We start from the raw sequence: 18,933 nt of genomic DNA on the forward strand, positions 1-18,933 counted from the left end.
TGAGACTGATCAACAAGGCCCAACAAAAAGTAGCCTATTTCGTGTAATTGAGGCCTGCGGTGACGTGTATACAATATTTTGTTACTTGTGAATTCCGCCGGTTGAGAATTCAGTTACTCACAGTTACAATTTGCTTGATTGACTACAACGACAGGGCGACCTTATTATCCAGTCTAAAGACTGCGAATACGCAAATATGTTTGTACGGGCGTACGCTCGGGACGTTGAAACAAACAAACAATCCGCCGGCGCAAAGCGTGAGTGTGGACCCTATTGAAGTGGTTTTTATACCGAGCGGCTCGTGTATTTTTTTTTCAAGCTAACTGTTGCCTGCGTGATGACGCAACGGTTTTGAAACTTGAGGTTGTTTTTATAGTCGAATACCATGGCGCAACAGCTTCGCCCAGTCATGCCGAAAGTATCTTGTATCACGTCTTGAACAGTTTAAAAAGTTTCTGTGTTCAATACCCCTCAATAATATTTCCAGTATTGTTGTTTGTGTAGGTTTTTGTCACGATTTAGTAGACATGCTGACTTGGAAATTTGTATTATCATTGTGGGGAGTTGGAGTTGGAGTTGCGTGTGATTCCTTTCGACCGCTAACCGCCGGCAAGTGCAAAACGTTGGAGTTTGACTCATTCAGTGTAACCGCTGAAGCGAAACAAGAATCATTAACTTGTGGACGTGACTCCGAGGAAACGTCAGAAATAATACCTGGCATTGTGTGTGCATGGTAAGTCACAGTGTGTGCAATATTCAGCAATCTAACGTTAAGTTTATTTAATCAACGCATTATGTATGCAGTAAGTTCTCGGATGAGAAAGACAAGGTATATATGGATATTTGCGGCAAAGCAAAATGGAAAACTGGGAACATTCAGTTTATTTACCTGATGGAAAAAGAAAATGTTACAAAGAAAGTGCATTTCCGAGGTATGAACGATATATTTTGGGTGTTTTGTACTTCTGACACCGACACAGTCAAAATGAACTGCCGAAGAAAGTCAATGTCAGAATCACAAAAATCTCATTTGGGAAACCTTTTTTTTGTGATTATCTTTTCAGATATTAACGCTTTAAATAATATTTCGGTAACAAACCACAGGCAACTAAAGTATGTGTCCACGACTAGTTATTCCAATCGCTTTATTATCAAACATGATGTAGAACGTGCGATTTCGATTATGAAACTTCACAGACAAAAGTCTACAAAAATTATATTGCAGGACAAAATGAGGCTAAGATCACTCCCGTCAGGGAAGGCCCTGTTTCTGTTGGAGATAGACTCGAGTTGAATTGCAGAATTCCCTACCAACGTCAACTCAACACCCAGTTTCAGTGGAAAGTCCCAGCCAAAAGTCGAAGGCAACACGTTAAGACATCACAACACACACTAGTTTTAAAGGATCTCACTAAGGAAGATTGGGGGAATTACCATTGCAAGACCAGCGACAAGTTGGGTCAAGAACGCACTTCCTACTTCGTGGATGTTTTATGTAAGAGATCTTGCTAAGCTTTGCTTATTTGTGTTTTTCCTGCAAATTCCACTTGTCAGCATTATTTCAAATGTTTCTCTCAGTTTTAACAAAACCCATTGTTCTGTCACAATTGGCACAGCTCAGTATTTGTTGTTGTCTTAATCTTTTTGACCAGATCGCACCGGATCCTGCGCACCTGGTTGTAGAATTTTATGAAATTTTATGATCTGTTATTCCGGTTGGTAACAAGGCCAATGTTTAACTTCTAGCAATATATTAGAACAGCTAACAATATGCTATTAACCTTAATAACATCATTGTGCGGTGGCAATACACGAGAACTTACATAAAATCTCGAGTAAATGGATCCATATTTATTGGTTACTATATTGCATGCTGGTAGTGAACGAACTGGAGGTTAAAATATTTAAATCCCACTACTGCTTAAATCCAGGCAAAAAATGTTTTTAGTTTTTAGTGCTGTTTCTACTTGTTGTCTGCTTTTGACATCCTGAAAAACTTGTAACTGTAAGCTCTTTTTAGTTTCCCCCGAGTTTGTGAACGGGAGCAAGGAATGTTCATGGCATGAAGTGCGGGATGGAATTTGTTCGATCACGTTCGCCGCAAATCCACCCGCCAAGCATTTCGTCGTCAGTAAAGATGGGCATGCGTTGAATTGTTCGGATTGCAAAATGTCAAGTGTGGGTCGCAATTTACAAAAGTTTGATTTTGGCAGAAATGTAAGATTTTGTTTGCTTTGTATTTGGTATGTTAAGGAATAACGCTAAATCGAACCTTTTTTTGACATTTATTTCAAATCGCGAAGACCTAAGCATGCAGTGCTGTTCCAGTAGAATTCAATTCCTGGTGTATCGCAGTATTTATGACGAATATAAATTTGGTTAATTTGTTAACCTATCTAGGAAATCTCTCCCAGTATACAAAAACACAGTGGTTTACTTATTTCCTGTAAAATCAATCGTTGCGGTTTTTGTTTTCTGACAGTGAATGTCCAACATACCTCATATTTTAGTTCACAGAAGCAGATGGAGTTTTTGAAGTTTTCATATTTTCGTCTTCTGATCATAAACTACACCGCCGAGTGAAAATTTACAGCGATACTACAGCGGCCATAATTGTGGTTGTGGTATGTCTGGCTGTACTTGCATTTGCTTCGTATGCAGTGTACAAGACTGGGTTGTGGAAGATGTGTTTTGGGCAACAACATGACAGCTACCATCAGCAACCTGGTACGATGATATCCGAAATTATTGATAGCTGTGTTTATATCCGTTGCTTGTTGGTATTCTGGTTTAAATCCTTTTTTAACTTTCAGTTTTTGGAAAAGCGTTTGGATAGAAAATGACGTGTTACTGCCTTAAGTTACAACAAAATACAGTTTTTACCTTTATATTACAGCAGCAATCGAAATGCACGACATCAAAACCTGACCAGCAACACTTTATTCACGTGACACAAGTGAAACTTCAATGTCAACTTCAAATATTACTATGACAACTTCGTGTTTACGCTACTATTTTTAGAAAACATGTTTCGCTTTATTAAGCATCATCAGTTTTATTTCAAATAGATCGACAGCAGTATTTATATTCTCGCTTGTATTCTGGTTAAAAACCTTTTAACTTCCAGTTTCACTTCCCCAAGTTTTTTTTTCTAAAAAACACTGCTTTAACCTTTGTATTATTTCCTGTAATAGCTGTTATTTTTCATTTGGTTTTCGTGTGTCGTCCAGAGATCCTATTTAAATCGCATGCTTTAAGCGATGTAACTATGATCGCATAGAGTCTGTGCTGCAGACTTTGGAATGAATAGTTATGTTGATGACAACTACAAGCAGATGGTCTCCTGGGTAACTCGTGCAAGGCTCATTACTGCCTATTTTAATCTTGCTGCCTATTTAGTTTTTAAAAGTTTATTCTGGTTTCTAAAAACAGAATGTATCGTGTCAATCTTACCAAGTGCTCCTCATTGTTCTCTTTGTAGTCAAACATTTTGTTTTCCTTCGATCGATTTCACAATATTTTTGTCTTCATTGCCCTTCCTGCCTTTTTGATTGACAAGTTCGATTACACTGCATTGGCTTACACCTAAAATCTGCACGAGGTATTCCGTCTTTACTGATGAATAACCTTTGGCAATCAAAGTTAAGCAATCTTTCCTTAAGTTTTCTTTGTATTGCGTTATAATTATTTTGCATTCTTCACACCATTCATAATAGCTTATTGCAAAATGAATTGCACCATAATCATGTTTCCATGCTATCTTTCCAACTCCCCAAAGAGCTTTTAGCTCATCACATACACATTTTACATCTACGGGTATTCGTTTCCATAGAAACTTTGCATTTGTAAGATCGTTTGAGAGTAAATACAATTCCAGTAGTTCACAGTAGAGTTCTTGTGATAGCAGCCCCTTTGGAAAGTCAAGTTCCTGGTTTTCCAGAACAGCCAGGCGGTTCTCAGCCTTTTCTTTGGGACATCCCGCTGGTAAATCATTTTTTTTTCAATTTATTTCAATGCTGATCGAAAAAGGTCGAATCAACAAATCTTCTAAACACCAAACAATAGAGCTTGTTTATCCCTGTGATTATTGCGTTGTTTGTTGACACAGGTTACCTTTTTACAGGATGGCGCGTATATTTTGATTATTTCACGCTAAATAACTCGTGATGACTAAACAGTTTAAATTCTTTTCAGCGTCGCCACAGCATGACGCGGAAAGTGCATTTTATCAGGGTCACGGCTCTAGTTGGAAAGGCTCAATATTCGTAAACCCTTTTATATTATGTGACCAATGCCAGTGCTGATTACTTTCTTTTTTTCTGATATGATCGACATGTTAACTTGGCTGTTTGTAATGTTATTGTGGAGAGTTAGGGTAGCGTGCGATTCCTTTTTACCGGGTGCCGATAAGTGCGAAATGCTGGAGTTCAACTTCGCAACCTGCGTCAGTGTAAGGGCCAAGTGCAGGTTTGTAAGAAACAGCGCAAGTCAGCGCAATCTCATAACGAAACAACATTTAGTTTTGAATGAGTTGTGAAGCACGGTTTACTGACCAACAAGGCCCAACACGAAAGTGACGGGTTTTCGGGAAAAAAAATGTATGTTTTTCGTCAAGAAACAATAATAATGGAACTATTACTTTCTAAAATCCCTCCTTCCCTTCCAGTTCCGCAAGAAGAGCGTGAAATTCGCGAGGAGCAGCATCCACGGATGGGGACTTTTTGCACAGGAAACGATAGGAGCGGACGAAATGGTGATAGAGTATGTCGGTAAACTCGTCCGTTCGAGTGTGGCTGACCGTAGGGAGGTTGTCTACACAAAGAGGGGAATCGGAAGTTCCTATCTGTTTCGGATCGATTCGGATCACATTATCGACGCCACCAAGTGTGGAAACTACGCACGATTCATCAACCATTCTTGCAACGTGGGTTCTATTATTTTCCACTTTTAATTTTTTTGCTTTATTTTTTGCCTGTATGTTAATGGCAACATTTTAATCTTTTGTGGAATTTTGTTACGGCGCAATCACGTGTATGCGAGTCTTTTTGACAAAATGTAACCTTACGATAATACTTCAAATTCGCTTATTTCTCCTTAAAAATCCCTGTTTTTGAGACTGATATTTCGCTAGCATTGATATAGAGGCTTTGGTGTGTTTTTTGACGGTCTGTGTTTAGTGTCCTAGTCTAGTGCACACAGTTGAGTGTCCTGGTAAATAAACTGTGTTTTGTGTCGATAATATGATTTAAATCTTTCGAAGCTATTACTATGGCGACTTTAAGGTTGTTAGATCTGTGCATGAAGTGCAATAACTCTAAACAGTTTTCCCTTTTTTCGCAGCCGAGTTGTTACGCGAAAGTTATCACAGTGGACGGAGCTAAAAAAATCGTCATCTACTCGAAGGACATCATCAAGCCTTCGGACGAAATAACGTACGATTATAAGTTCCCATTGGAAGACATCAAGATCCCGTGCTTCTGTGGCGCCCCCACGTGTCGGGGCACACTCAACTGACGACGAAGCCGCGATTTTGTAGTAACGTCATCCAAGATTGCATCCAGTAGTTGGTGGAGTTTGGTAGAACAAAATTCTGCGCTGGCTTGTTTGCTGATACTAATGTGCGATGTCATAATGTGGTTTTTGACGTCACACAGCCCAAAACGTCGGGGGTCAAACCTACCTCGATGTAAAGTTAGCAGAACAAACATCGCAAATTTTACGCTCCAGTGGTCACGGTTTTGGGAAACCGCCTTCATTGCATAATTATTTGTCAGGAGTTTTTTAGTTACAAATTCAGAATTTAACGGATGTTGTTGTTCTGTCTCCGTGCACATCTCTGACATTTGACGAAGGAAAGTCACCCATGCTCGGCGTTATGTTTTCCTTTAGTGCGCTAGTGTGTGGCGCCACCCAGTGCACGCTCGTATTGTTTCTATGATTATTTTTTACGATTGTTCCCACGGTCTGTGCGCGATCTTTTTCTGTTTTCCTTTTTTTTCTCAAGTTAATGTTTCGAATAAAACGCCACCATAAAAAGGGTTTTGTGTTCAGTTTGTGTTCCACTGCAGAACGGAAACGACTCGCAAACCGACAGTTTCACACCCATGATATTGCCCCCAGTGCGAAATATTTTTCAGAACTGCTGTTTCTGGCACACCATCGGCTAGTCCCCTTGAGCTTGGAAAATAACTGGGAGCGAACGCGTTGATATTGCAAGACCATTTACTGCAACAATTTATAAATTCATCGACTCTAGAAAAGTCATCTGAGGAGTTAGGGTTGGGTTAGCATTGCCATATTTCGTTTTATTGCAAAGTATCTGATCCGGGCACTTGGCTCTCTCACCATGGTTAGTGAATCAACAGGAAAACAAGTAAGTAACGTATTGCATGCGGTATACAGAATCTACAAAGTTGAATGGACTTTTCCTCAAAACATTCAATGCGAGTGCCATTAGGACACTAAACGAAGCAAAAATCAAAGTTTCTTAACCGATTTTAGTGCAAGAGTCAAATGCGAAACCTCAAGTTTGTGTGAAGCAGCACAAGTTTAAAATAAATCTTCACAGTTAATAAGAGCAACAAAATTAATGGTCACGCGAACCTTAACAAACCCAAACAGGTCTGGAGAACAACCACGCTTAGCAAAAAGTATTTTGTCATTGATCACTGTGGGGTGACGCGTATTCAAGTCTTTGTTTACTTGCGCCGGCGGTTGTGAATTCTTTTCTCATTCACAGTTACGATTTGCTTTATTGTCTATAACGTCTTTGTCACGGCGCCCGATTCCAGCATACGTGCGGATAGGTTGAACAGGAAACAGCGTTACCATGATTTTGTCAGAGCGATTTACGTTTTCTTCCGTCTGTTAGGTGGGTTTCATTGTTCCTGTTGTATTGGACAGGGACATTTATATGTACTTTTTGACGCACTTCTACTGCGAACATGTTTAATAGAAGTTTAAAAGTTTCTGCATTGTTTGTTGCTCTTTCGGTTCAACAACAGGTTCAACGAAGGTTTTGATCCACGCTTAGCAAACAGTATTTCGTCATTGATCACTATCGGGTGACGCGTGTTCAAGTCTTTGTTTACTTGCGCCGGCGGTTGTGAATTTTTTTCTCTTTCACTGTTACGATTTGCTTCATTGATTGTAACGAGTTTGTCACGGCGACCCCATTCATTCCAGCATTCGTGAGTTACGATGATCTTTTTCAAAGCGATTTACACATTCTTAGTCTTTTCTTCAGATTAAATGCTGTTAATCAAGTTTCTGTTTGTAAGGTGGGTAGCAGGTTTATCGAAGGTTTTGATGATGTATCTATAAAGTTGGGGTTAGGCGTCTCTATTGGGTTTAAGACCCACGGGTTTTTAAGGCTATAACAATCTATAAACTGGAACAGGTAATATACTGTGTCCCTGGATTAACATGCATTTTATTGTCAGCGACGCTGAGTCGTCGATCCAGGTTCACGAAAAACCTTGTGGGTTTTTAGCTGAGATAAATGTGCTATGCTTAACTTGAGACAAATTTAAACAGTGTGTATAACAACACGTCCCAAGTCTTGATACAGGCTAGGTAATTGCCTGTTAGCTTAATTTAGGCTAGGTTGGTGCCGGTCGAACCAACAAATCTTCTCAACAACAAACAATAGAGTTTGTTTATCCCGGCGAATATTGTGTTGAGGTTTTTTCGAGGCCGGCCCCGAAATGTAGCGAAGTTCAAAAGTCTTTTTTTTCTGACACAGGTTACATAGTTACAGGTTGGCGCGTGTATTTTAATTATTTCACGTTACTATTGCCTGAGTGGTGACGAAACAGTTAAAAACCCTGAGTCTCGGAAGCGTGACGGCTTTGTCCTAGCACGCGGAAAGTGCGTGGGGCGATGTATCACGGTAATGTGTCTCGTTTGAAAGGCTCAATATTCGCAGACCCTCTGATGTTATGTGAACAATTTCAGTGGTGATTAGTTCCTGTAGGTTTTTGATATGTTCGGCATGTTAACTTGGATATTTGTAATAGTTTAGTGGAGAGTTAGGGTAGCGTGCGATTTCTTTTTACCGTAAGTGTCATTGTGCAAACAGTTCAACTTCGCAACCTGCGTCAGTGCAAGGGCCAAGTGCAGGTTTGTATGAAACAGCACAAGTCAGCACAAGCATAAAACAAAGCATTTTTTAGTTTTGAATTAATTGTGAGACACGTTTTAGTGACTAACAAGGCCCAACACGAAAGTGACGGGTTTTCGAATATTTCATTACTTCCAACAAACAACAGGTTTAACGAAGGCTTTAGTTATCTACAAAGTTGGGGTTACGGGTCTCTATTGAACTTTATGACGTACTTCTAAATGTCTAATCTTAGTTTAAAATGTTCTTGCATGGTTGGTTGCTCTTTCCGTTTGACAACAGGTTCAACGAAGGTTTTGATGATATATCTATAAAGTTGAGGTTCGGCTTCTCTATTGGGTTTAAGAACCAGAGCTTTTTAAAGTGACAACAATCTAGAAACGGCTTAGTTTACTTCAGTTTTTCGTTCGCAGATTTTCAGTATGTCAACATCTTTAGTGCTGGTTTTGATGCTGTGGGGAGTTGCTGAAGGGTGTGATTCTGTTATACCTATAACTGCCGGGGAATGCACAACTAGAAGTTTCCACTCAACTTCCATAATTGTGGAAGCGAATCAAGAATCGATCAAGTGGAATTCTAAAAACAAAGAAAAAACATTAGAGCTACTATATGGAATTGAACTGACATGGTAATTATAAACGTGCCGTGTGTAATATTTGACACGCTAACGTTATATTCCTTATTGATGCATCCGGTAGTGAATTTTCGACTGAGAAAGTTAAGATAGATCTTGTTATTTGTGGAAAAGCAAACTGGAAAACTGGAAACATTCTTGTCAATTATGTGGAAGGAGGAAACGACCGCACAAGTGAAATATGTTTTCGAGGTAACGCGGTGTACATATAAACAGCAGGTTTACGTTTTCAGAACTACTTGTCTTTCGCTACAATCATGCCTCTGTCAGCAGATGTTTTTTGTTAAAACTACTACATTGTGTGTCATCTTTGTATGCCACAAGCTAATTGAACTTTGGGTTAATTTTTTAATGAATTGGTATAGACCAGCAAAGTTTCAAAACATCATGTTCTTATACAATTACAGGAGAAAATGCGACCGAAATTATTCCCCAAACTGGAGGCTCTGTCTCTGCACGAGATGGACTGGAATTGTTGTGTCGAGTTCCGTACGTAGGAAAACTGCTGGAAAACACAAAATTCCAATGGGAAATTCCATCCAAATACAAAAACGTTAATACATCTCGGAATATACTGGTTTTAAATGATCTTACCAGAGACGATTGGGGAAAATATATTTGTACAACTAGTAACGAGTTGGGCCAAGAGCGTTCCTCTTACCTCGCGAATATTTTGTGTAAGTATTCCTATACTGCAGTAATATTTCATGCAATGGCATGATTTGCAGGATCGCCCCACTGCGCAGGTCATTGCTTGGCGATCACAGTAACGTATCCCGATCATGATGTTTGCAGGCTTCGCAGCCCAGGCATTGCAGCCTATAGCTGGATCAGCCAAGGTTGCCTGGCAAGTTGTGCGTTTGCGCACCAGTGTACCTTGGCCACAATATACCCCGTGAAACCACGGAGCTCCTGTAGCTCAGTTGGTAGAGCGTTGGGCCTGGTTAGCCCAGGGTCGTGATTTAAAACCTCACCGGGAGCTTGATGTTTCAGATCTTGCTCCGGCGTGTCAGAAAAAAGTGGCTGATCCAGCTAGGCTGCAATGCCTGGGCTGCCGAGCCTGCAATCCTGCAAACCTTATGATATTCCTATACTGTTATGAATAAGAAAGCCGAAGCTAAGATGTTGGACATAAGCAGACGTTTCAAAAGCGATCGTATTTATTATCACCAATGCTTTTGCAGAATGACTGGGACTGACGGCACCGAATCTACCACCAACAGGCAAATAGACGTAAAACATTAGCATGATATGTCCAGCATCTTAGCTTTGGTTTTCTTATTTAAACTATTTGGCACCAAATTATTTTTTCTTATAGCTGTAAGACAAGGATGATATTTGTTTTTTTTTAATAAATACACAAAATTTCGTTTTCGGTCTTATAACATCGAGTACATAAACAAAATGCAGAATTCTGTATCAATTTTTTTTTACAATTGTATCCACTTTAGTTCCCCCTGAGTTTGTAAGCGGATGCACGGAATGTACTTGGAATGCTGTGAGAAGTGAATCTTGTGCAGTCACCTTTGCTGCAAATCCACCGGCCAACCAATTAGTCGTCTATAAAGATGAACAGTTTTTAGCTTGCCAGGATTGCGAAATCTCAAAATCGGAAAACAAACTTCAAAAATTTGTCTTTAATATGGAGGTATGTGATAGTGTTAATATCTTTATAGATGAGATAATTTTTTTGCTCCTTACGACCAATAGCAAATATAATTAAATAATTATAAGAAAAAGCATATGCGCATTTCGAAAGAAAAATTATGTTTTAAGATAAAATGGCTACTTTTTTTTAAATTTGCCTGTGTGACAATTTTGCTTTTAGTCAACAAAAGGAGATGAGATCTACGACGTGTACATAATGGAGCAAGGAATCCGTGAACTTCATCTTCGCTTTCAAATCACCAACAGTTCAACAAACTCCAAACCTTCTGCTATCACATATTTACTTACTTTAGCAACGCTCATTTCATATTTGTACAAGAAATAACATCATTCACACCTATATCCAGACTCAATGACAATCATTAAAGATGGTAGCAACACGCATGTTTCCCTACTTAATTCTTGACACATTTGGAACACATACGGACCGAAGACTGCAGACGGTTTTAAGCTTTCCTGTCGGAGCTCCCACAGGCTTTCTGGCATCCTGCTGGACAACACATTTTTTCTGACACTTTGTTATAAAACGCCCATTTTGTAATCCTTCGACAGCCAGTCTAATCTACTCTCTCAGTCGCTCGTATTCTCTCGGCCCTGTCGTTATTCTTGCCATCGCGCTGTAAACGTTCGCACGTTCTTTTAATAGTTAAATTCGCTGCAATTCAGTCACGTGTTAAACGCGCTTGAAACAAGTTAAACTTAAGCCACCTGGTAATTGCAATCGTGTGTTTCCATTAATAAAGAAGTCTGTTCACGGAGCTATTAATTCAGTAGTCTATATCAGCAAGAACACGCAAACAGAATTTAGCTTCAACAAAGCAGCGACTGGGAATCCTACTTGTACGCTGCAAGATCAGTAAACTGTTGGAGTTGCTAGTCCTCCCTTAAACAATGGCACTGTTTTGTGTTGTTATGACAAGTGTGTTTCAAGACGGATACATTAATCGCGACTTTACAAAGGCCAACAACGAAAACAATCAAACAATGGTTGCCTCGGTTTTTTCTAATTGACAGCTGAATTTCAGTGGTACTTTTTTAGCTAAAAACTACGTCATTAGACATATTTTACAACCAGGCATCATAACGTTATTTTATCAATAAGCAATTTCTTAAACAAGTCATCAGCTGTTTCGCAAATGACCACCATGCAATCCAAATGCTATGTTTATCTCATTAATAGACAGTACAATCGTATCTAAATAGTTTTTTTACTAAAACAGTAACTTGGTGCAGTGGAACAGGTCAGCAAGTACCCGGTTACTCTTTCGCCCGTGACCAAATAATTTTGTGCTGAACACAAAAGGCTGCGTGAGATACGCAGTGTTGTCGAGCTGGGAAAGTTGGTGACGTCGAGTGTATTACGCAACAAGTTGAAATTGTTGAATAATGGCGAGCACAGCTCTAGCCAAAGAAAATAGCTGGTAAACAAAGCAGTAAAATAGGACCGCAAGGGCCTGTTGAAACTCCTCTGCCTTACAAGTAAATGTAGTTGTGTTGGCATGAAAATATTCACCCGGTGCTGTGATCAAGCCAGAAAGTTAATGACGTCGAGTCTATTGCGCGACAAGTTGAAATTGTTGAATAAGAACGAGCCCAGGTGCAACCAAAAAAAATGGTTTGACACCAAAGGCTGGTCGTTATCTGGTTAGGTTTTGTCAAAGGTGTAGGAATTTTGGCTTGTAGTATTTTGAATAGGGAAGCTTAAGGGTGGTCAGATGACAGATTTCTGAGGTTTCAAACGATTTAAACGTGCCAAGGAGTTTATTTGAAGATAAATGTAAATACTTTGAACACATGAGCTCAATTTTAAGGACCGTAACTTGGGTTGGGATTTTGTTGCTTGTCGGCGGTAAAGCATCACAGCTTGGCTGAATATAGAAGTGAATGCAGGGTCTAGAGATACACCCTGCGACTAAAGGAAAACAATTGCCTGGATGAGTTGTGTCTGGTCATGTGGAACAGGTAATATACTGTATCCCTGGATTAACACGCATTTTATTGTTCAGCGGTGCTGACTCATTGATCAAGACCCACGATGTACGGCCCGGCAGGTTATACGTGTATAGGAACAATAAGTTTTGATACAGGCTAGGTTAATGCCGGTAAGCTTAATGTAGTCTAGGTTGTTGACGGTCGAATCAACAAATCTTTTAAACAACAAACAATATAGATTTTGTTTATCCCAGTGAATATAAGTTTTCTTCAAGGCCGGCTCCGAAATGTAGCAAAGTTCGAAAGTCGTTTGTTTGCTGACAAAAAAACCTTGTGTTAAGGTTACATAGTTACAAGGTGGCAGCACGTGTATTTGATTTATTTCACGCTAAATAACTCGTAATGACGAAACAGTTTAAATGCTTTTCAGCGTCGCCACCGAGACAATTTCGCCCGGGCATGTCGAGAGTGCGTTATTCGTGTCTGATGGTCACGGTTCTTTTGTTGAAAGGTTCAATATTCGTAAACCCTTTTATATTATGTCAACGAGTTGTCAGTGGTGATTTGTCCCTGTAGGTTTTTGAAATGTTCGGCATGTTAACTTGGCTTGTAGCGTGCGATGCCTTTTTACCAGTAAGTGTCAAAAAGTGCAAAATGCTGGAGTTCAACTTCGCAACCTGCGTCAGTGTAAGGGCCAAGTGCAGGTTTGTAAGAAACAGCACAAGTCAGCGCAAGCATAAAACAAAGCATTAGTTTTGTTTTGAAAGTGTGAGACACAGTTTACCAACATGGCCCAACACGAAAGTGACGGGTTTTCGAATATTTTATTACTTGCAACAAACAACATATTCAACGAAGGGTTTAATTAGGCGTCTCTATTGAATTTTATGACGTACTTCTCCTGCGAACATGTTTAATCTAAGCTTAAGAAGTTCTCGCATGGTAGGTTGCTCTTTCCGTTTAACAACAGGTTTATCGAAGGTTTTGTTGATGTAAAGGTAAAGTTGGGGTTCGGCTTCCCTATTGGGTTCAAGAACAAGAGCCTTTTAAGGTGATAACAATCTAAAAACAGCTTAGTTTACTTCAGTTTTTCGTTCGCAGATTTTCAATATGTCAAAATCTTTAGTGCTGGTTTTGATGCTGTGGGCAGTTGCTGAAGGGTGTGATTCTGTTATACCTATAACTGCTCGGAAATGCACAACTAGAAGTTTCCACTCAACTTCCATAATTGTGGAAGCGAAAAACATTGTGTGTCATCTTTGTTTGCCATATAGTCTTTTTGAACTTGGGGTAACTTTTTTAATAAATTGATATAGACCAGCAAAGTTTCAAAACATCCTGTTCTTAAATAATTACAGGAGAAAATGCGACCGAAATTATACCCCGAACTGGAGGCTCTGTCTCTGCACGAGATGGACTGGAATTGTTGTGTCGAGTTCCGTACGTAGGAAAACTGCTGGAAAACACAAAATTCCAATGGGAAATTCCATCCAAATACAAAAACGTTAATACATCTCGGAATATACTGGTTTTAAATGATCTTACGAGAGACGACAGGGGAATATATATTTGCACAACTAGAAACGAGTTGGGTCAAGAGCGTTCCTCTTACTTTGCGAATATTTTGTGTAAGTATTCCTATACTGCAGTAATATTTCATGCAATGGCATGATTTGCAGGATCGCCCCACTGCGCAGGTCCTTGCTTGGCGATCACAGTAACGTATCCCGATCATGAGGTTTGCAGGCTTCGCAGCCCAGACATTGCAGCCTTATAGCGGGATCAGCCACTTTTTCCTGACAAGCCGAACCAAGGTTGCCTGGCAAGTTGTGCGTTTGCGCACCAGTGTACCTTGGCCACAAATTACCCCGTGAAACCACGGAGCTCCTGCAGCTCAGTTGGTGGAGCGTTGGGCCTGGTTAGCCCAGGGTCGTGAGTTCAAACCTCACCGGGAGTTTGATGTTTCAAATCTTGCTCCGGCGTGTCAGGAGAAAGTGGCTGATCCAGCTAGGCTGCAATGCCTGGACTGCCAAGCCTGCAATCCTGCAAACCTTATGATATTCCTATACTGTTATGAATAAGAAAGCCAAAGCTAAGATGTTGGACATAAGCAGACATTTCAAAAGCGATCGTGTTTATTATCATCAATGCTTTTGCAGAATGACTGGGACTGACTGCATCGAATCTACCACCAACAGGCAGATGGACGTAAAAGATTAGCATAATATGTCCAGCATCTTAGCTTTGGTTTTCTTATTCAAAGTATTTGGCACCAAATTATTTTTTCTTATAGCTGTAAGACAAGGATGATATTTGTTTTTTTTTAATAAATACACAAAATTTCGTTTTCGGTCTTATAACATCGAGTACATAAACAAAATGCAGAATTCTGTATCAACTTTTTTTTACAATTGTATCCACTTTAGTTCCCCCTGAGTTTGTAAGCGGATGCACGGAATGTACTTGGAATGCTGTGGGAAGTGAATCTTGTGCAGTCACCTTTGCTGCAAATCCACCGGCCAACAATTTAGTCGTCTATAAAGATGAACAGTATTTAGATAGGCAGGATTGCGAAATCTCAAAATCGGACAACAAACTTCAAAAATTTGTCTTTAATATGGAGGTATATGATAGTGTTAATATCTTTATAGATAAGATAATTGTTTTCTCCTTAAGACCAATAGCAAATATAATTACAATAATTATAAGAAAAAGCATATGCCCATTTCGAAAGAAAATTATATTTTAAGATAAAATGGCTACTTTTGTTATTTTAAAATTTGCCTATATGACAATTTTGCTTTTAGTCAACAAACGGAGATGAGGTCTACGACGTGTACATAATTAACCAAGGATTCCGTGAACTTCATCTTCGCTTTCAAATCACCAACAGTTCAACAAACTCCAAACCTTCTCTTATCACATATTTACTTACTTTAGCGATGCTCATTTCATATTTGTACAAGAATTAACATCATTTTTCACACCTATATCCGGACTCAATGACAATCATTAAAGATCAGTAAACTGTTGTAGTTGCTAGTCCTCCCTTAAACAATGGCACTGTTTTGTGTGGTTATGATAAGTGTGTTTCAAGACGGATACATTAATCGCGACTTTACAAAGGCCAACAACGAAAACGATCAAACAATGGTTGCCTCGTTTTTTTCTGGTTGACAGCTGAATTTCAGTGGTACTTCTAAAAAAGTACGTCATTAGACATATTTTACAACCAGGCATCATAACGTTATTTTATCAACAAGCAATTTCTTAAGCAAGTCATCAGCTGTTTTGCAAATGTCTATCAGGCTATCCAAATGCTATGTTTATCTCATTAATAGACAGTACAATCGTATCTAAATAGTTTTTTCTAAAACAGTAACATGTGGTGCAGTGGAACAGGTCAGCAAGTACCCGGTTACTCTTTCGCCCGTGACCAAATAATTTTGTGCTGAACACAAAAGGCTGCGTGAGATACGCAGTGTTGTCGAGCTGGGAAAGTTGGTGACGTCGAGTGTATTACGCAACAAGTTGAAATTGTTGAATAATGGCGAGCACAGCTCTAGCCAAAGAAAATAGCTGGTAAACAAAGCAGTAAAATAGGACCGCAAGGGCCAGTTCAAACTCCTCTGCCTTACAAGTAAATGTATTTGCGTTGACATGAAAATATTCACCCGGTGTGATCAAGCCAGAACGTTGATGACGTCGAGTCTATTGCGCAACAAGTTGGAATTGTTGAATAACAACGAGCCCAGGTGCAACCAAAAAAAAAATGGTTTGACACCAAAGGGTGGTCGTTGTCTGATTAGGTTTTGTCAAAGGTGTAGTATTTTGAATAGGGAAGCTTTAAGGGTGGTCAGATGACAGATTTTTAAGGTTTCAAACGATTTAAACGTGCCAAGGAGTTTATTTGAAGATAAATGTAAATACTTTGAACACATGAGCTCAATTTTAAGGACCGTAACTTGGGTTGGGATTTTGTTGCTTGTCGGCGGTGGAACAGGTAATATACTGTATCCTTGGACTAACACGCATTTTATTGTCAGCGATGCTGAGTCATTGATCAAGACCCACGGTGTGCGACCCGGCAGTTTACACATACCATTGTCATTCTGGCGAAATAAAAAAAAAGAAATTTAAAAAAGCGTTCCGCATCACTAACCACAACGTTCACATAATATTTTCAATTTTACTATTTTGAGCACAATCCTGTCATTCCGGAAAAACAAATTATATGTCAATTGTCAAAACAATTATCAGGGCAAACATTTAATTGCTATGTCACACCAAATATTCCTTCATATAACATAAATCACAGCGTATTAGACAGCTCCCCCAAAAACGTAATTCAGGGACGCTTTAAACACTTTCCGGGACTAATATTTTTCTGAAAATAGCCCTGTAGTTAGAGTACAGCATCAGCTAAACGCTCATATCGAAATAAAATGGGACATAAGCGCCGTTTGGCATCAAAATGACTTTTTCCGTCAACAATTAAAAACGAACTATGATATACAATAATATTCTATTGACGCTTTAAACACTTTTCGGGACTAATATTTTTCTAAAAATCGCCCAATAGGTAGAGTAAATCATCAGTTAATAGCTCATAGCAAAATAAAATGGGACACAAGCGCCGTTTTCCATTGAAATGACTTTTTCCGTGAACACTTAAAAACGAACTATGATATACGATGATATTCTATTGACGCTTTAAACACTTTCCGGAACTAATATTTTTCTAAAAATCGCCCAATAGGTAGAGTACAGCATCAGCTAATAGCACATAGCAAAATAAAATGGGACATAAGCGCCGTTTCCCAACGAAATGACTCTTTCTGTCATCAAAAGAACTTTGAAGCACCTCGGAACGAGTGACTATTACGTCATAAATGCATCAAACTCCACCTTACACTGACAGGTTAAAATGAATTAGAGCTGATAATAATAAAATTATACTTTCAACACTTTCCGGGACTAATATTTTTTTAAAAATCGCCCAACAGGTAGAGTACAGCATCAGCTAATAGCTCATATCAAAATAAAATGGGACATAAGCGCCGTTTTCCATCGAAATGACTTTTTCCGTCAACAATTAAAAACGAACTATGATATACGATGATATTCTATTGACGCTTTAAACACTTTCCGGGACGAATATTTTTCTAAAAATCGCCCTATAGGTAGAGTACAGCATCAGCTAATAGCTCATAGCAAAATAAAATGGTACACAAGCGCCGTTTCCCAACGAAATGACTCTTTCTGTCATCAAAAGAACTTTGAAGCACCTCGGAACGAGTGACTATTACGTCATAAATGCATCAAACTCCAGCTTACACTGACAGGTTAAAATGAATTAGAGCTGATAATAATAAAATTATACTTTCAACACTTTCCGGGACTAATATTTTTCTAAAAATCGCCCTATAGGTAGAGTACAGCATCAGCTAATAGCACATAGCAAAATAAAATGGGACATAAGCGCCGTTTCCATCGAAATGACTTTTTCCGTCAACAATCAAAACCGAACTATGATATTCGATGAAATTCTATTGACGCTTTAAACACTTTCCGGGACTAATATTTTTCTAAAAATCGCCCATTAGGTAGAGTACAGCATCAGCTAAACCCTCATATCAAAGTGAAATGGTAGAAAAGCGTCGTTTTCCTACGAAATGGTTTTTCTCTAACAAAGCAAAGCAAACTTTGGCATAAAGCTGACACAGAGACTGTTACATCATAAGCACAAGCTTTGCAAACGCACATTTCAAATTAAAATGGTACATCAGACGATAGAAATTTTTGGTGAAGCGGTGGAAAGCAATTATAAGCTTACAGAAACCTTTAATCAAAATAAAGTCCAGCAGAGCTGCTTTGTTGACTGTTACGTCATAATAATGTCAAGCAATTGCCTTCACTGGCACGCATGTGGGAACAAGCCAGTACCGAATATATATCAGTAGCCTGCAATATATCCCCTTGTCGTATCGAACCGCTCAAGTCCTTTTTTCCCATCCTTGATCGATAGTTCAATGGGCACGAAAGATGTATACAAATTGTATAATACTACTTTGCAAATATAGATTTTGAAAAGTTGCAACAATAAAAACTGGGAAAAACACAGTTTTCTTGTCCAAATTCTGAAAAAAAAAATTTTTTTGATCGAAAAAAATTTGAATTAACGGAAGCAACTATATATCAGGGATTCACTGAGCGATCAATATGCAAGCTACATGTATTAAATAAACACTCCGGTTTCACAATTAAAGGAAATATCATTTAAATGCTGTAAACTGTTCTACAGACAACTTTGCATAGGTCAACAGCAAAACACATTGTTCTATTGACCATCTCAAAACAAACTAATTATGCACTTCTAGTATCACCACTTGCAAAACAGATTTTTACTAAAAAAAGGTTGATGTGAGGTAATAGACTAAAACACGCCATCCCACCAAGGTATAATCAGAAAAAACTCATTTCAAACACAGACTGTAGCAGCCAACAGTTAATGGACTAAAAACAGACATTGGGATATATTGCAGGCTACTGATTCGGTACTATAGCTTGTTCCCAT

The 18,933-nt window shown here is 39.0% G+C and overlaps 3 protein-coding genes and 1 long non-coding RNA gene across 5 annotated transcripts; all 4 read left to right on the forward strand.

The window, feature by feature from the left end:
* The first annotated feature begins 509 nt into the window (after nucleotides 1-509).
* On the forward strand, nucleotides 510-3,485 carry LOC145899055 (uncharacterized). The gene is made up of 6 exons (XM_082987768.1): nucleotides 510-733; nucleotides 805-932; nucleotides 1,226-1,495; nucleotides 2,021-2,217; nucleotides 2,511-2,727; nucleotides 2,897-3,485. Exons 1-6 carry the CDS (start codon nucleotides 528-530, stop codon nucleotides 2,926-2,928), a joined length of 1,050 nt encoding a protein of 349 aa, XP_082843894.1. The 5' UTR covers nucleotides 510-527; the 3' UTR covers nucleotides 2,929-3,485.
* Nucleotides 3,486-4,354: 869 nt separating this feature from the next.
* On the forward strand, nucleotides 4,355-5,514 carry LOC145897161 (histone-lysine N-methyltransferase set-2-like). The gene is made up of 3 exons (XM_082985346.1): nucleotides 4,355-4,450; nucleotides 4,667-4,924; nucleotides 5,341-5,514. Exons 1-3 carry the CDS (start codon nucleotides 4,355-4,357, stop codon nucleotides 5,512-5,514), a joined length of 528 nt encoding a protein of 175 aa, XP_082841472.1.
* A 1,686-nt stretch (nucleotides 5,515-7,200) lies between these two features.
* Nucleotides 7,201-11,182, forward strand: LOC145899078 (uncharacterized). The gene is made up of 6 exons (XM_082987788.1): nucleotides 7,201-7,280; nucleotides 8,536-8,750; nucleotides 8,821-8,948; nucleotides 9,164-9,433; nucleotides 10,208-10,404; nucleotides 10,585-11,182. The coding sequence occupies exons 2-6, from the start codon at nucleotides 8,545-8,547 to the stop codon at nucleotides 10,747-10,749; spliced, it is 966 nt and encodes a 321-aa protein (XP_082843914.1). The 5' UTR covers nucleotides 7,201-7,280; nucleotides 8,536-8,544; the 3' UTR covers nucleotides 10,750-11,182.
* A 2,340-nt stretch (nucleotides 11,183-13,522) lies between these two features.
* Nucleotides 13,523-15,498, forward strand: LOC145899210 (uncharacterized). 2 transcript variants are annotated; one of them, XR_014402471.1, is made up of 4 exons: nucleotides 13,523-13,646; nucleotides 13,715-13,984; nucleotides 14,516-14,979; nucleotides 15,164-15,498. It is a non-coding gene; the product is annotated as an uncharacterized LOC145899210 (long non-coding RNA). The 2 variants fall into 2 exon arrangements; XR_014402470.1 differs by having other exon boundaries at nucleotides 14,783-14,979.
* Nucleotides 15,499-18,933: the final 3,435 nt, after the last annotated feature.

The sequence above is a fragment of the Ascidia mentula genome, chromosome 4 (assembly GCF_947561715.1).
Source record: "Ascidia mentula chromosome 4, kaAscMent1.1, whole genome shotgun sequence".
Classification (NCBI taxonomy): Eukaryota; Metazoa; Chordata; class Ascidiacea; order Phlebobranchia; family Ascidiidae; genus Ascidia; species Ascidia mentula.

Bases quoted from the DNA above. Each gene is read 5' to 3' on its own strand.
- LOC145899078 (XM_082987788.1), top strand. From the start codon at position 8,545: ATGTCAACATCTTTAGTGCTGGTTTTGATGCTGTGGGGAGTTGCTGAA. The intron at 8,949-9,163 runs GTAACGCGGTGT...ATACAATTACAG, and splicing joins AAGTGAAATATGTTTTCGAG to GAGAAAATGCGACCGAAATT. The intron at 10,405-10,584 runs GTATGTGATAGT...TTTTGCTTTTAG, and splicing joins AATTTGTCTTTAATATGGAG to TCAACAAAAGGAGATGAGAT.
- LOC145897161 (XM_082985346.1), top strand. From the start codon at position 4,355: ATGTTATTGTGGAGAGTTAGGGTAGCGTGCGATTCCTTTTTACCGGGT. The intron at 4,451-4,666 runs GTAAGGGCCAAG...CTTCCCTTCCAG, and splicing joins ACTTCGCAACCTGCGTCAGT to TTCCGCAAGAAGAGCGTGAA. The intron at 4,925-5,340 runs GTGGGTTCTATT...CTTTTTTCGCAG, and splicing joins TCATCAACCATTCTTGCAAC to CCGAGTTGTTACGCGAAAGT.
- LOC145899055 (XM_082987768.1), top strand. From the start codon at position 528: ATGCTGACTTGGAAATTTGTATTATCATTGTGGGGAGTTGGAGTTGGA. The intron at 933-1,225 runs GTATGAACGATA...ATTATATTGCAG, and splicing joins AAAGAAAGTGCATTTCCGAG to GACAAAATGAGGCTAAGATC. The intron at 1,496-2,020 runs GTAAGAGATCTT...AGCTCTTTTTAG, and splicing joins CTACTTCGTGGATGTTTTAT to TTTCCCCCGAGTTTGTGAAC.